The sequence below is a fragment of the Oryzias latipes genome, chromosome 5, assembly GCF_053564925.1.
Source record: "Oryzias latipes strain Hd-rR chromosome 5, Olatipes_Hd-rR_3.1".
NCBI classification, from domain to species: Eukaryota; Metazoa; Chordata; class Actinopteri; order Beloniformes; family Adrianichthyidae; genus Oryzias; species Oryzias latipes.
Window position 1 is genome coordinate 6,945,988 of NC_136241.1, and position 17,271 is coordinate 6,963,258.

Sequence of the window (17,271 nt, forward strand, 5' to 3'; positions counted from 1 at the left end):
ATTCCATGACAAAGACAAGGACTTTCTGATTCTGCTTCTGAGGATCGGCTTGTTTTTCCACCATCTCTGCCTCTTTGATGCAGCGTGGTTGGATCAGAGGGTTCTCGCTTCCAACTGACTTAACTTAACAATTATGATAATCAGAAAATCAGTAAATATTGATAAACAATGTTAGATTTTGAGAACCGTAGTTGGACATTCCTGTTTTTCTATGATCTGTCATATGAGTTGGCGTCCTTGTATGGACACATTTTTGACTGGTATGGTATTGCTTTGTTTTTCACAGCGACAGTGTGTGGAGTACGCTCTTAAGGCTCGTCCTCTGAGGAGGTACATCCCTAAGAACCCATACCAGTACAAGTTCTGGTATGTGGTGAACTCCACAGGCTTTGAGTACATCATGTTTGTGCTCATCATGCTCAACACACTGTGTCTGGCAGTGCAGGTGAGACATCATCAGTCAGTAACCTGTCATGTGATGTGAGTAAAATAAAACCCTGTTTCGGTGAACACGATTAAGACAAGGACTCAGAAACTGATGGATAGTCACTACTATGCATTAATCACAAAGCCTCCTATGAAGTGTTATTCACAGTAATGTTCACACTTTTTTACCGTAACTGGTTAAATGTTTCACTGGTGTGACTTTTTAACCATGACCTTCAGGAGAGGAACGCCATAGTGCTCCTTCAAAACCAATGACAAGACTCAAACATGTCAGTTGGGATCCTTCAAAGAAATTTAGGCTTTGTATTGGAAAAAAACCTTTAAAAATTCAAAATGTTCACACTTGTTGCAAACTACCCGCTGTGTCCTTGTATTTCCTGGAGGTTGCAGTGACGTGAGGTTTGTGGCTGCTGAGACACTGACCCTTTCAGTCAGATTTACAAACATAACAACCCAATACATTTACCAACTACTGATTGTGGCTGTCAGAATTCCTTCACTACTCACTACATAGTGCACTATATAGTGTGTTCGCCATTTTGTGGTGCTGTCCGAATCTACGATTCCAGAAATCGAGTGCCCTGAATATTTCCCACAAGTCTCTGCGAAAAACCAGTGTGCATCGATGCTCACTAGGTTGGCAAATATAGACTACAATGCATTTAACGTTTGAACAATTTTTGTAAAAAAAAAAAAGTATTTAAATGTAAATTTTAAAACAAGCAATTTTTTTCATCGTCAGATCAAAAAATTGTTAAAAAATGTCTAAAAAATATCAATAAAGTATTACAGCATAAGATCAACCCTGTTTACATAGGATTGCGCAATCTATCAAGAGGCAGAGTCTGCCCCCCCCTTTGCTGGTCCCCAGCCTGCATAAAATACTGGGTTTTGTCAGGAAGGGCATCCAGCCTAAAAATCAAACATGTTTGAATCAGTCAAATGTTATTCGCTGTGGCAACCTCTGAAGGGATATGCCAAAAGGTGAACAACAACATGATCATAATTATAAATTACATTTACATAACAGATTAGACAACATTTATTTTATCATTAGTTTAGGTCTAATGACAGCAGGTGAAGCAGTGCCTCACCTGCTTCTACTAACCACACATCGCTGAGTGGTTGGAAGTCCTGATTAAGATTCAAACCTGTGCCTTCATGTCTTACTTAGGTCGCTGTCATAAATTTGTTAGTATTTTGTCTTGTTGATCTGTTTGTCTTGACTGATACTGTCCACCGTCTCTTGCAGCACTACGGCCAGTCAGCACTTTTTAATTACGTCATGGATATTCTCAACATGGTCTTCACTACTGTATTTACTGTGGAAATGTTTTTGAAACTCATCGCTTTCAAACCCAGGGTGAGTATGTCCTTAGGCTCAAACAAACAATAAAGCCCATGTTTCCATTGAATGTTTTAGTTGAGTTTGGGTCAGAACAGCAGGTTTGGGATGATTCAGAGTGGAAATGAAGCCACATCTGCATGTTTATACCTCCATTCCCACCAATGATTGTTAAAATTATGTGGATGGTCATTTGACTTGTCCTTGCCTTTGCTGTGATGGACCTGGTTGCAGTTAGCTTTAGCTGTTTAGAGTGCAACATCCTCTCATTTGGCTACATTGCATTTCCAAATAGTTCAGCCTCATATGCTTAGCAGTTGTTAAAAGTGTCATTTCTAAGAATAAATGTTGATTTTCCTTCCTTCAATTTGCCGACAGCTTTGTGTTCCGAAGAAGGACAGGATGCTAGTAAGATAGAAGTGTGGAGTGGAGTGTCGGCCTGACCCTTTTGTTGCTTTACAGTTATTTCTCTGTATTACTTTATTGTGCAAAAATAAAACTGGACATAGTTTGTTTGTTTGTTTAGCTGCAAATAGATTCGCTGTAATTACGGTCCCTTCAGGTGAAATCAAAATGTGTTTTCTGAAAAGTTCTTGATTTAAACTTCATATTTGCAGTGAAAGCTTGTTTTTTTTTTTGTTTGTTTTTTTTTGCTGATGATATTACATTTCACCCTCCACCCATTCACTGAAACTTGTTCAGGGATATTTTGGGGATGCCTGGAATGTGTTCGACGCCCTGGTAGTGATTGGCAGCATAGTAGACATTGTTCTCAGTGAGATTGATGTAAGTAAGTGTGGCTGCTGTTCTCATGTCACTGCAGGATGTGAGTCTCTGAGGTGTGTGCAAACGCTGTGCAGCGGCCTTAAACGACAAAGTCTTGATTACTGTCACACTTTGGTTAAAACAGTTATCACAAAATTGTGTTAACAGTGACAAAACTGTAAACATGGTTGTGTTACGTCTGCTTTGCAGATGAGAAATTAAGGAAAGCTAGGTAAAATTTTCTGATTACAAACGTGAAATATGGCTGATTGGAGGCTGCATTTGTTTGGAGTTAGAGATAAATTCCAAATACTTATGATTAAAAGGTCTCAGCTCAGGTTGTTCTATTTGACCAATAATGAGTAAATAAATCCTTCCAGCAGCTGTAATATTATTCAATAAATAAGCATTACTTTGTGGTTAACCGATGAGAATTAAAGTTTCGTGTGCAGCTAAAGCATCATTGATAGATTTCAGAGTGAGGGATTTCATTGGAGCTCGCCCGAGAGAGAAACTCACTCCCTGTGGTGACCAGTATGATGGCTCTTACTTTTCCTGGTTTGGTCACTTGCACACCTTGTTTAAATGGCAGGACCTTTACGCTAAGCTTTCTTGATACTTTATCTCCCCTTCTCTTTTTCCTCCCATCTCCCTGCCATTTAATTGTTTGGTTTGTCTCCTCTTTTCCATCCCTGCCATCTTTCCTTCACATGTTTTCTTCAACAGCACTATTTTGCTGATGCTTGGAACACATTTGATGCCTTAATTGTTGTTGGTAGCGTGGTGGATATTGCTATCACTGAAGTTAATGTAAGTACCGCTTTCTTCTGTCTTAAAAGTCAAACTGAAGGCTGACAGGAAAACCCATTTAGACTTTTTATGGCAAGTCAAGAGTTCTTTTTTTTCTGTTTATAAATTAACTTGAATTTGACACAAACCAGGAGGATGAATCCTTTAGTTTCAGTCAGCTTTTTTACATTTACCTTTAAGGTTATTAAAAAAAAAAAACTAATAATAGGCAGTTAAATTCTTCTTTTTTTCTGTTAAGCTTCAGTTTGACTTTCGGTCGATTTGAGCTAAACTACTGTCTTTACACGTGTGATTCTTGTGTGTTTAAAAATCTTGCCTATGTTACAAACTAGTTTCATTCACGTTTTTCTGGGATGTTTGATTCGGTGGAGGATGCTTCAGGTCATGCTGGTCTAACTCTTAACTTGTGTTTATTTTGTTTCCATAGAAACTTGTAGAGGCAAGTATGGCAATGATAAACTAATGTTGCTTGTGTGTAATCTGTTGTTGATCTCAACTTTATCTTTAGAACTCCTCCATAACTGACTCTAACAAAATGTTCACTGAATTCTGTAGGATGGCTTCATGACCTAAAGAAATAAACATTTCTGTTATCTTTCCATATAAAGAACAAATTATTGACAGTTGTTTCCTAAAAAAAAGTTGGTAACCTTAATCATTTATGTTTGGATCGTAAAAACTAAACAATTGTGTCTTTATTTCTACTAACTTGTTAAGTTTGCAAACCATGTCAAAGGTGTATGGAGGCCTCCAGGTGCCAGTGGATAAAAAACAAATCTGATAAACCGTGCACACCGATTGATTAATCCGTGGGTACGGTTTAGCAATCTGTGCGCAGGGATTAATCAATTGTGCTCGTACTGCGCGCGCACACATTGCACGTGCGTGTCTCTGAGCAGTAGCTTCGTGTTCGCAGGCAGGGAAGGGTTCTTTGTTACGGTGTGCGGTAAGGAGGAGGCTTCGGACCGCAGTCCGCTCGCCTTTTCTGCATGAGGGAGCTGCTGGACTCAGGAGAACCGGGTCTCTCCGGAGATTTGTATCTACAAGGAGAGGTGCGGCTTTGAGATGGGGGGAGGCGGCTTTTGAATGAACAGTTCTGAGAAACCATCCAAACAATCATGTGAATTTGTGTTTCCAGTCGGGTCCAGACAAAATAAACGCTGACGTTATTCCAGTTTAAATTTATCCACGGCTAAAGGTTGTTAGCACGTATTAGCCTAATCTTAACCCTTCTTCTGGACCAGTTCGGCCAAAAAAAAGCACTGGGCGCATGGATTTGAAAAAACTGTAAGTGAACAGGCATTTAATAATAATCACAACAATAATAAAAGCCAGTTCAGAAGATCTTCTCGCTCTATGTGGGAGCTTTGTTTCCAACAGAACTCGATATTTCTTCTTCTACAGTCTTACTGTAATTTATCCAGACCAATCACAATCTTACACGTCATTGGACAACATACAGTCAATCAAATAGCGTGACGTCATCATTAGTCGCAGGCCGTGTTTATTGATCCGTGTGCCCGGTTATCAGATTTTTTTTTGTGAACCACTGGCACCTGGAGGGCTCTGTGCAAAGGTTTTAGATTTCAGCAGAGACCAAAATTCTGCAGAATGGATGTAGTCGTAAAGGCTCACGCTAGAGACTGAGTGCTGTCATGTCTGAGCTGCAGTGCTGTCTTTCAGGAGTTACATTTCACATCTTCAGTGTTGTGTTAGAAAATGTGTGTCTGCATGAGTTTTATAGAATTGAATTTTTTTAAAATAGTAACAAAAATGTTTGTTTTTTTGGTTGTTTTTGTTTAGGCTGATCATTGTTATGCATGTGTGTGTTTTACATGGGTGTAGTTTGTGTTTTAGGTATGAGTGAATTGTGTTTTTTTTTCATTTCGGGAGACATTATTGGGCCGTTTCATTAAGGTTTGATCTGCATCGCATGTACGTCGTACAGAAACTGTTTCATTGCATCAGGACTGTCCTCATGCTACAGATTTGCATGATATATGTTTGAGGTTTGGGTCCCGGCATGAGTCAAATGGTCATTTCCTTTCCCCATGTATGGTGCAACGTTTCCCACAGTCATATCCTTCCCTAAAATCATTTCCATTCCTCCCTCTCACAGATGACTCTTGGTCACTCGCTCCCTACCCCTCCGGTCAGTGTTTGTCACAGAGTTTTGTGATGCATGTCTTTCATCTTTTACCACTTGTTCCTTCTTTTAATTTGGTTCTTTTGATGTTGTTTGCCTGCTGTTCTTCTCAATCTTTAGCTCCAGACAGAATGGCCCTGAAGCTCAGAGCTTGGAAAACCCTACACAACAATAGGGATCATTTGGAGGGAAATCTATGAAACTTGACTTCATTTTAAATTTTTAAAAACCCACTTCAATGAAAATGGTGGTTCAAACACGTTCTTGTAGCATTGTTTTCATGGCGGAGGACATATTTAAGGTAAACTAAGATTAAAATAGGCTATCTGAGAATTTCTTTTTACAAATCACAGTGAATCAGGAACACAGAATACATTTTGAAAAAGCCTGTAGCCGTGACACAGTTGCTACAGTTGGCAGGCCACAAGTTCCTTTCTCCGCTTCTATTCGGCGTATACACTAGTAGACGACTAGATCTATGTACGTCTTCGTTTTCCTCGTCTGAGCTGGCGTCTGGCTCAAAAAACCTGTACGGCTGGATAGCTCTGATATTGCTCGCCGTTTTTGTTTTACCGGTAACGTTAGGTTCTGGGTGTGGGGGACTGTAAACAGAGTGAAAACAAAGCGATGAGGGGAAATGACGAAATGCTTACTCTGCGACAACAGTCCCACCCACAACTCAGAGGTGAGTTTCTAATGAACTCCTGCTGCTCTGCAGAAACTATGTCCTAGAAAACGACCGTTTTTTTTTTTTGACTAAAAACGTCAGAATCCTAATTAAAAAGACATTGGGATAGATTTTTAAATGGATCAAAGGATGATTGGAGTGGCACCTTAAGGAGGTTGAGATGCTTCAAAGTGTCATCATTTGCATTCCTTAAGGTTGTGTAGGCCATCTCATTTTTGAATACAGCTGAAATCAAGTCATGCAGTGGCCTGGAGGAAACTTTTAACACTTGAAAACAGATAAAAAGTCCAACTTTATGTTTGTTTCATAAGCAGTATTAATGTAGGACTGTTTGATTCAAACCAAATAAATCCTAATAATAAAAAAGCAGAGTAACCGAAGCACACCACATGTGCAGCTGAGTCTGAGGTTCTTTGATGATCTTGTGTTTCTGTCCCTGTGAGTGATTGTCTGTGTTCTGTTCTGTCCTGTCTTCCTGTAGTGAGCTCTTAAAGCTCAAAGTGGAGCTCAGGTGTAGCGCAGGTGTGTAGACTCCAGTCAGGTGCATGGCCTCTCCTGCAGTGACCCTTCTCTTTCCGCTATTTCTATTTCAGTATCTGTTTTATTCTCTCTTCCAGCATTAGCAGCTGGTCTCTTTCTTCCTCTTTCTCTTTTCCTTCTTTCCTGCCATCCATCCACATCTGTGCACCACCACACTCTGAGAGCGCCCTCCTGTGGCGGTTTTCTGCAGCGCACTGCTGGCATGCTTGATTTGCTGCATTGCTATGAAGTCTGGACTGGCTCCACATCATTCAGTTGTCTTGCTCGAGCGTTCCCCGACAATGTGGCAATGCAGAAGGCATGCTCCATCAGCACTGTGGCCAGGATTACCAAAAGAACCTCCTCTAGCTGATTCTACTTTTGTTTCTGCACATTCTGCACCTCATGCTGACAGTTTGCTGAGAGACTGAAATGAAGCCATTTCTGTCTGGAGTTGAATTTTTCTCTTTTCTTTGAAAATCTGAGTTTTTTAATTTGTGTTTCATATTTTGCACCTGGATTTTGTCTCTACTCAAATGCTTGCTGTCATGACTTAATTTTATTGCATATGACAAACATTGAGAGTGAATGTGTGAACTTGTGTGAATGAAAGTGTGTTTAACGTGTTTGGGATGATTGATTTCCTGTAGGTCACAGAATGTTTTACTTCCTAAAATAATCTTAAAGGTTTTTACAAACCCAATTAGATTACGAAGCATTTTACAATTTATTTGTCCAGCCAAACCAAATGTTTTTACATTTTTGTTGTCACATGAACACTACAAGAGTGTAAGTGCAAGAATGGAGGATCTCTACAAGCAGTGAATCATGTTTTTCAGTATTTCTTCTGCCAGTCATTGTATTTCTCATTACTATCGTTTAAAACAGCCAGACATTTCACCATCTAAACCCAATGGATCATCTAAGTAATCACCAGGACACAGGGGGAGTGATAAAGTTGTGTCTTACATGTGGATTTAGCCTTTTTATGTTGTATTCTGATCATGTGTCTCACATAGAAAGATGTGAACTTGTGTGGTGGCAGTTATCTTGAATAGTGTAACATAATTGTCTGTCAGTATTATTATGTGCATAGGAGTATGGTAAAGGAATGTCTGTCTTTGTTGCGTTGAAACTGTAGGACGTTTCTGTCTCGTCGGTTGCAGCATCTTGTGTCTGCGTCTCGACTGGCCTGTGCTGGTGTTGTGTGTTAAATATGTTTAGCCCAGTTTATTAAAACCCTATGCAAGTCATTAATACAGGTCTTTGATTTTAAAGCCAACAGAAACACCTCAGGTGGATGAGATGGGGGTAAGATCCTTAGCCCCCCTCCCCCTCCCCCTGCCCCACATATCAGGGCCATGCCATGTTTGAATTTGCATTTCCTTCTTTCTTACTCTTCTTCATCTTTTAAGATCTATGGCTCATTTCTTTTTTATTTCTTTTTTTTTACTTTGTCATATTAAAGTTTCTATTTGCTGTTTTGTTTTTTTTAAAGATTTTTCTCACACGTTTGGTTTCTTTATTCGCATATCTCTGTAGAGCTTTTCATTTTCCTCAAGTGTTTGGAGTTTTTATGAAGAAGAGAGTGTCACTCAAACGTGACGCTTGCGTCCTGTGAGGTGGGAGCGGTCGTAAGCCGCTCTTCACGTTTGCTCTGCTGACACTGCTACGTGGTCTCTGGTGGAGACCCCCCACTGGGATTGGCTCACCCAGCTATGACCTGCCAACCTCCTGGTCGACCCATTTGGGTCGGTCCCACTGTGACTCCGCATGCAGTGACTCTGGAATGAGGGTGCCATGCTTGTGCAGATGTGTCCTAACAAGTATGGCAAGGTTTTTTTTTCCCAGCATGCTCGCCTCCTTGCTTCCTCCCCTGTAGGTCTGTAAGGAGGCAGGAAGCCTGACACTGCTTTGGATGCAGACTGACAGAAACATATCCGCTGCAACTGCACTGTGTTTAGTTCACGTCAAAAATGAACGGTCCTTTTCTGGGAAAATGCAGACTCTATTGACCCCCTGCAGTGGTACAGCTGTGATGGAGAAGCAGTGCTGGTTCTTTCAGCTCATATGTTTCTGGTCTGGAATCGATTCATCCTGCAAAGCACAGTCAGGTCCTCTGCACTGACTGGGAATGCTGTGGCTCCCGGACTCCTCTGAGGAAGTCCTCTTTCTCTGCAGAACACCGAGGACAGTGCTCGCATCTCCATCACTTTCTTCCGTCTCTTTCGGGTGATGCGGTTGGTCAAACTCCTGAGCAGAGGGGAGGGCATTCGTACCCTACTGTGGACTTTCATCAAGTCCTTTCAGGTGAGATGAACTTCTTTTCAAGTCTTTGCTGCTAAAAGAAACATTGAAGTGGCAACATTTATTTCCGTAACGTTCCCCTTTCCTTTTTGACAGGCTCTGCCGTACGTTGCGCTCCTGATAGCCATGCTGTTCTTCATCTACGCTGTCATCGGCATGCAGGTTGGTGACCCAACCCAGAACATGTTTTTCAACTTTTGACTGTTCAGGCTGAACTGAAATTGGAAATTTGCCTTGGTTCAGGTGTTTGGAAAGATCGCCATGGTGGATGGGACACAGATTAACAGAAATAACAACTTCCAAACATTTCCCCAAGCTGTACTCCTGCTATTCAGGTCTGTGGTTGAACCTAAAATTATGAACAGAATTCCTTTGAACGTTATAGATCCTGATTTGTGTTGATCTCTGTCTGATGTTCAGGTGTGCCACTGGGGAGGCGTGGCAGGACATCATGCTGGCCTGCATGCCTGGAAAGCTCTGTGACCCAGAGTCTGACTACAACATTGGAGAGGAGATGACCTGTGGCAGTGGATTTGCAATAGTCTACTTCATTACCTTCTACATGCTCTGTGCATTCTTAGTATGCAAAAACAAGACATTTTCATAGTTTTCTTAAACCTGCATTGTCTTCTGCAGCTGTTATTACCAAATGCAACTTTACAGTTGACGTCCAGGAGTAACTCAACTATAAACCAAGCACGGAATGAATGCCATTATTTGAAAACCAATCTTTACAATTGATAAAAAGACAACAAGAGGGAAAGAACTATTTCTTAGAGTTTGGATGACTACTGCAGCCAAAAGTGAAGACTGGAGAGTGTGTGTTGTCTAGGAAACAGATTTTTTTATTAAGAATCTAAAAACTGTATCTAGTCAGTGTATTGTTATTCAGAAAAGTAAAGATTACTGTAGTCATCCAGCATCAAACAGCAGCTCCTCCAATACTTGTGCATTCAGAGTTTGATGTTCATCTGGGTCAGGACTCTGCAACCTGAGGGGCCACATTCCTCTTTGAACCTACAATTGTGGCTACTTGGTTTTAATAAAAATAAACAAAATAAACTATCAATTTGAATGAATAATAGTTTTGTAAATTTGATTAGATTAGTTTTTCATTTATTTTTGAATTGAAGTTTGATAATTTAGCAGAATGGTGCTAAAAGGTTTAATCTCCTGTCAGACTGGTTTATTAATTAGAATGAGTTTAAAGCACATTTTCTCATCTTCTGCTGCAAAACATTGTCTAGTTGCTGTTTAGAGGCAACATTATCAGAGTATGTCATTAGATTTACACATTTACATTTCTTCTCATTGATTCAACACCAACCCTGCCATGATTACGTTCAATAGTGAAAGGAGAAAAAGGATGTCGACGTTCAACGTTCTAATGAGAGAAAATGTTACGTTTGACTTTTTTCATGTAATTCAAGTGAATCTGCTGCAGCAGGAAGATCCTATGCGGATTTTATTTTGAAAGGACTTGTCTTTAATGCTGTCAAAAGTGAAAGAAATCAAAGCTAATAGACATAGATACATATAGACACTGTTAATATTCAATTATTGGAAACATATAAATGCTACATCAAAAAATAAATGACTTATTGGCCGCAAAAAAATAAAGTGTTTATTTCTAGTAAGAAATTGGAGCAAATGGCTCTTTTCGTCTTGAAGGTTGCAGATTCCTGAGCTAGCTAAACAAGCGTCCTTAAAACTGCCCCGCAGGGCTGCCATGAAGCTATTTCATTTGTAATGGTGTCTTTAAATGACTGGAAATGACACCGAACATTATAAGCTGGTTTTGAAATTTGTGAAAAAACAAACATACTGCTTTGTTGTCAGAGCAGCCATTAAAAAAAGGAAGTCAAAGGAAATATTTTGATCTAAAAAAATATAAAAGTATAAATATATTATTTCTGAAAAGGATTGTCACTAAAGGTACAAATGTACATCAAAAGTACATTTCTTGTGATTATGCAGATCATCAACTTGTTTGTAGCCGTCATTATGGACAACTTTGACTATCTGACACGTGATTGGTCCATCCTCGGTCCTCACCACCTTGATGAATTCAAAAGAATTTGGTCAGAATACGATCCGGAGGCAAAGTGAGCTTTTTATAATTTTAAGTTACTGATTTTATGAGTTGATGTGCAGCACTTGTGCCAGTCCATTTCCTAAATCCGATTTTATTTTTCCTGTACAGAGGCAGAATCAAACATCTGGATGTTGTGACCCTTCTCCGTCGCATCCAGCCTCCTCTTGGTTTTGGCAAACTGTGTCCTCACAGAGTGGCCTGCAAGGTCTCCTCTCCTTTGTCACTCACACGTTTCTCAAGAACAGATTGTCAGCGTGTCATGTTAAACGTCTGCCCGCTTTTCTCATTTAGAGGCTTGTAGCCATGAACATGCCTCTGAACAGCGATGGCACCGTCATGTTTAACGCCACTTTGTTTGCCCTGGTGCGCACTGCCCTGAAAATCAAAACAGAAGGTACAAGTTGAATTCAAATGACATCCTATTGCTTTTTTAAAAGAAAAAGAAAACTGGAAATATCTCTATAATTCTGTGACAGCAATGATCACGAGCTGGGATGGATTACAGCTGGCTGTGAGCTGGAGTTCTCACTTTGTTCCCTGTGGTGCAGGTAATCTAGAGCAGGCCAATGAAGAGCTGCGGGCCGTCATCAAGAAGATCTGGAAAAGAACCAGCATGAAGCTGCTGGATCAAGTGGTGCCCCCTGCTGGTGGTTAGTGGAACCGACTGCATGTTGACTGAATTCATCTTCATCATCATGTATTCAACCCCTAAACCAAACTGAAGCCACACTAAATCGCTTTTTTAACAACTGTTATGGGATGAAACGGTATCCTTTTCTGTTTTTGCTCTGCCCATGTTGTCCTGGTTGCCCCCCCCCCCCCCCCCCCCACTTTATCTGCATTTGGTCTCCACTTCTCTGAAAACTGTCCTGAACACTGGGCTTGAATGGCCATGTAGACCACAGTGCATGTCCTGTTTCTCAAACTACTTTCTTCGTTCCGTCTTCTCTCGGCTTCTCTTCCTCGCTGACTCTTTCTGCTTTCTCTGTGTTTTTTTCTCATCTCTTCTAACTGCTTCAGCTGTTTTTATCTTCCTCTCCTCTCATTTTAATATCTCTGTATCCCAAACAAAGAAGCACATCAGAATATTCTGAAGCAGTTCTGTTTTAGGGTGGTGGCATGGAACTAGTGTTGCCTCCCAGTGCAATCTCTGTCCCCAGCGTGCTTGTTCAAAGTGATTCAGACCCCCGCCTCAGAGTCATTGTCACACACTCTTTCAAATTAAAAAATAGGCTTTCATGCATCCCTTTAGATGAAGTATTCACGATAGGGCGTACATCGAGCATGGGCAGAATTTAGAAAGTGTAAATAAAATTAAGGTTAAATGCACGATGCAGGTGCATGTGTGAATGTGCAAAAAGTTTCTGAAAGATTTGGAGCATTTACTGTCCTACTAGTTGAAAAGGAAAAGACAACGTTCAATAAAACCATAAACAGAAACATTCTTAAGGATAAATCCCATTTTGAAGAGATTCAATGTAGATTGGAGTTTTCTTTCACCACCCAGTCCTCTTTATAATTGTTCCTGTAGAAGAGAAAAACAAATCAACTATAAAGGTGAAAAATTATTCTTTCTTTTATTAGATGAAAACTTCAGTATTGAGGCAAATTTTAGAGCATTTTGAAAAACGGCTTTGAATTTAAACAATGCTCTTCATACGCTGTAAGCACGCCTGAAAATGTGAGCCTGGGGTGCTTGGTCGGTTACGATGAGCTCAGCTGTTTCCCACATCAGCGATCATTCTCAGATAAAAAGGAACTGGAGGAGAAGAGCCTCCTCTTCTGACTCCCAGGCTGTTGTTTGTGTAGCGACCGGCTGTCACAGGAAGCCATGTGTGTGGTCTGTTCACTCAGATGATGAGGTAACCGTGGGGAAGTTCTATGCCACCTTCCTGATACAGGACTACTTTAGGAAATTCAAGAAACGTAAAGAGGAAGGCCTGGTGGGTGCTCACCCCTCCCAGAACAACACGGCCATTGCCTTGCAGGTGAGTGCTCAGGTGCGTCTGCACGGGTGTGAGAGGAGAGCGCTGAGACTGTGGAGAACATTTCAATAGTGGATTTCACCGCAGTCCTCCGTTTGGTCTTTTCCATGTCTGTGTGCATCTCATTAAACTACCATGAGGTGTGCTAATGTTCTGGTTCATGATCCAGTAGGACCTTCATGATCTGGGTGGACAGTATGAATTTGTGATTTCCAGTCTTTAGTGCTTCTGTCTTTAAATGTGGATGTGAAGCGTGCCTTTGTTCTCTCCACTAACACCTCATGTGTTTTCTGTGCATTTAAAGTCGCAGCTCATGACACTCATGAAGCTAGCAGCCTTTTTTTAATCCTACAAATGTATGATATATGGTTTAGGTCAGGGGTCTGCAACCTGAGGGTCTTTTACCTCTCCATGATGGCTCTTTGGCTTTGAACAAAAATGTCAATGATTTGAATCAATAATGCCTCTGCAGCTTTAGTTATTTGTTTTGGTTAATTCAGTTTGGTGTTTACATTTTTAAAATGATGGAAAATGATGGTAAGAGGTATAATCTAGTGTCAGAGTGGTTTATCATTAAAATACCCTTAAAGCACATTTTCTGAGCTTTTGCTGCATGACAAGTCTTGTTGCTGTTTAGAAGCAAAGGTCTTAAAGTTCCACTCCAATCATTTATGGGCGATTGGAAAAGTGTTCCCAGTGGTCTTTATTAATTACCATTATACCCGCTTTAGCTAAAGTAAAAGAAAAAACTGTGAGCGGCAGGACTTCAATAGAAATGTACCTCTGAGTCGTGGCACACAGGAAGTCTGCCCCTTCCCATCATGCATTTGTTTACATGCTTTCCCAAAAGCTTACAGCCCCTCACAACCTCAACCTAACATTACCAGTGCAACAAGAAGGCTGAGCAACGTTGGAGCTATCCATCTGTCCAGTTTAGATCCAGATTCCAGCTCAGATGAGGAAAACAAAGACGTTCGTGGATCTGATTGTCTGCATCAGAATGGAGCGGAGCCGCGAGACTGTGGGTTGCCGTAGTAACTTCAACGTCACCCCTACAATCTTTTCCAATAAAATTTTTATGCATCTGCTCCTGATTCGCAATGACCTGAATATAGAAATACCCAGATATTCAAGTTTTAAGACACATTTTTATTATATATTTCCTCCATCATCTGAAAAATGCCACAAGAAGACGTAACAACACCGAAATCACAAGTTTCCCCAAAGAAGGTCTCTAAAGGATTTGCATTTAAAGATTAAAGATGAATTTTTTTAAATTGGAGACAATACCATTGTGTTCGGGTTTATATTTGACAGTAAAGGTAAAAAAAGGATGAAGTCCTAGTGATAGAAGAGGCCGGCTGTATTTGACTTCTTGCATTTCTAATTCAAGTAAATCTGTTGCACCTGAAGGATTTTCTTTGACGCAATGTGTCAAGACTTACTAGTACTGCTGCCAAAAGCAAAAGAAGTTAAAATCGTTATCTATATAATGATGTAACACTGGCACATATCAGTTGTTGTAAATATTACAAACTACATTATGTAAATAAATACCGGTAGGTTATTGGCCTAGAAAATACAACGTTTTAAAGATGATGAAGTGGGACTTTGCGGCTCACGGTGGGTTTTGTTCCGTGACCCAACCGGCTTTTTTATCATTAAAGGTTGCAGACCCCTGATTTAGATGTACTTCCATATATCTGTTAGGCAATTAACATCTTTTATTTATTTATTTGTATTATTTTGACAGTACAATCTGTTTTTAGAAACTAATTTGGCCTCGCACACTGACACAGGACTGAAGAAAAAAGGTTGAAGAAGCAAAAGCAGGGAACTAAAAGTGACAAAGCATGGCCGCTAATGGGAACACTTCTGCTGACCTGAGGAGAGCACATCTGTCGTCTCTGTCTCTGCTCTGCCATGTTCTCTCCGTCTGTCAGCCGTGTGAATGTCAGCTGCTGCGCAGAACATGGATGTGCTCGTTCGGTGTGCGTGCTGTCTGTCCTGGCTGTGTGCTGTCAAAGTTGTGAGATGAAGGTCCCAGCCGTAGCTCTTAGCCCTCTTGTTGTCATGGTTACAGGCCGGCCTTCGCACGCTTCATGATATTGGGCCTGAAATTCGTCGAGCGATATCATGTGATCTGCAAGATGACGATCTAGTAGACTTTATTCCAGAGGAAGACGAGGAAATTTATAGGGTAACTCATCTGAATTTACACAAAGGGAAATGTTTTTGTTGCAACACTTAGTTTTGTGATGTCAAATTTCCTACAGGGTAAAACACAGAAACAACACGGCTGATCTAAATTTAACAGCCTGAACAATACATTCATTTTTATTCATTTTTTATTGAAATTCAGATGTTTTTTTTTGTTGTTGTTGCTAATTTTGCCTCTAAAACTCTAATACTTTATTTTGCTCACATGCTTCACATCATGAATCAGCTTCTAAACATATTTTTGCTCATATAATTTCCTAAACAAAACCAGGAATGTAACTGGAGAGTTCCAGCTGCAGCGCTTTTACTTTAAGCGTTCCTTCACAGCGCAATGGGGGACTCTTCGGAAACCACCTCATGAACGGAGGTCACCGCCGATCCAACGGCCATCAGACCAACGCCACTCAGCGCCCCCTGCAGGTGCAGCCTCCCCCCCACTATGCTCACATGGAGCAGCCGGTGGGGCGCCTGTCCCGGGCCAACGCAATGTCCCATCCCAACCACCGCCATCACCACCACCACCATCACCACCGACACCACAACTCCTACGGCAAATCCCCCAAATCCACCAACATCAACCTGAACAATGCTAACATGTCCAGCCTTCCTAACGGAGGACACCATCGCTACTACGATCACGCACCCCCCAACGGATACCTAGGTCTGCACAGGTCCTACTACGACTACATCAAGCCAAGGACGCCCCAGGGTCAAAGGTATCTACTGTCCGATCCTACTGAGCAGATACTTCATGAATGAATCATGTCTTGGTCATGTCTCATGCATCCTTTCCAAATGTTGAGCTTACATGTAAACACATGGAAAGCACCATCAAATAAAGTTTTCAAGGAAAATGGATCATAAAAAATGGACATTTTCTTTTGCAATAAATCCCTCGGCATCATAAAATATTTGTTATTTTTGAAGATGGCAGGTTTGTCCTTTTTGAGAAAAATGAAAAGTCTTTTCCCGGCAGCTTAGAACTCATTTTTGTTAAGGGTTAGTGAATATTTTCGCCCGTTCTATCTGCCCTCTGCCACGACTCACATCATCCATGGCGCACGTCTGAAATTTCAAAATAAGAGATTCTTCACTAGTCTTCTCTGCAGGCAGATAACCTGAGGTTATCTGCTGCATAAACTGTTTTGTTTTTTTTTAAACCTTGAGTTCAAACCATTCTTTCCAAAATGAATCCCAGAGGTTGCATTCCTTCTGACAGTTTTATTTAAGAATTGATCAACAACCTCTCTGCTCCCTAAGATTCCCTGGCATGTTCAGTCAGCTGCCCCAGTGCTGAGCCTCCTCCTTGGAGGTTCACTTCACGGCTGCCTCTGTACGCATGAAGGACGATTCCTATCTCAAACTTACCCAATGGAATTGTCATCCAGAACTGGAGCTGTTTTCTGCCATTCCACACCTTCCTCCTCACACACATATATGACAATGCTGTATATGTTTCATATACTGTATGGTATATATATGTCCCTCTCTCTCTCCACGCTGTTCTCTGTGGCCTCTCCCTCCTTCACTCTCCCTCCTGACTAAAATGCTTTCTCTCAACCATCCCTCTGCTTTCTTCGACAGAAGGCGCTACTATGAGACCTATGTTAGGTATGTTGCTTTTTTAGGTTTGGCTCAAGCGATGTGAGCAGCAGAAAGCCCCTTTTTGTTTTCCGTTTTGACGTGGAATGGACTGGTGAATGGCTGCATCCCTGCAAGGTCCACTTTATGTGCTACATGTTGACGAGTCCTGTGTCTGCATTTATCAGGGCACACTTGTGTCCAGTATTTCAATCAAGGACCGATGTAAGCAGTCGGCATACGGGTCGTTCCAGGTCAGAACTGTAGTGGATGATGTTCTGGTTTTTGTCCAAAAATAAAACTACAATCCTTTTCACACTCTTTAACGTTCGGTATATAAATACCATTTAAAGATTCACTCTG

At 41.0% G+C, this 17,271-nt stretch overlaps 1 protein-coding gene across 13 annotated transcripts in view; it reads left to right on the forward strand.

The window, feature by feature from the left end:
• The window catches only part of cacna1da (calcium channel, voltage-dependent, L type, alpha 1D subunit, a), a 73,267-nt gene that overhangs the window by 50,044 nt on the left and 5,952 nt on the right, over positions 1-17,271 (forward strand). For 6 of the 13 annotated variants that reach the window (XM_023954780.2, XM_078946946.1, XM_023954781.2 and 3 more), the window contains 16 exons: positions 287-445; positions 1,700-1,810; positions 3,284-3,367; positions 7,999-8,031; positions 8,902-9,030; positions 9,124-9,189; positions 9,271-9,362; positions 9,448-9,607; positions 11,005-11,132; positions 11,231-11,327; positions 11,414-11,516; positions 11,671-11,772; positions 12,977-13,110; positions 15,191-15,307; positions 15,655-16,043; positions 16,912-16,938. In XM_023954780.2, coding sequence (XP_023810548.1) covers positions 287-445; positions 1,700-1,810; positions 3,284-3,367; positions 7,999-8,031; positions 8,902-9,030; positions 9,124-9,189; positions 9,271-9,362; positions 9,448-9,607; positions 11,005-11,132; positions 11,231-11,327; positions 11,414-11,516; positions 11,671-11,772; positions 12,977-13,110; positions 15,191-15,307; positions 15,655-16,043; positions 16,912-16,938 — 1,931 coding nt within the window. The remainder of the gene's footprint in view (positions 1-286; positions 446-1,699; positions 1,811-3,283; positions 3,368-7,998; positions 8,032-8,901; positions 9,031-9,123; positions 9,190-9,270; positions 9,363-9,447; positions 9,608-11,004; positions 11,133-11,230; positions 11,328-11,413; positions 11,517-11,670; positions 11,773-12,976; positions 13,111-15,190; positions 15,308-15,654; positions 16,044-16,911; positions 16,939-17,271) is intronic. The other 7 variants (XM_023954782.2, XM_023954783.2, XM_078946948.1 and 4 more) reach the window with 3 other exon arrangements.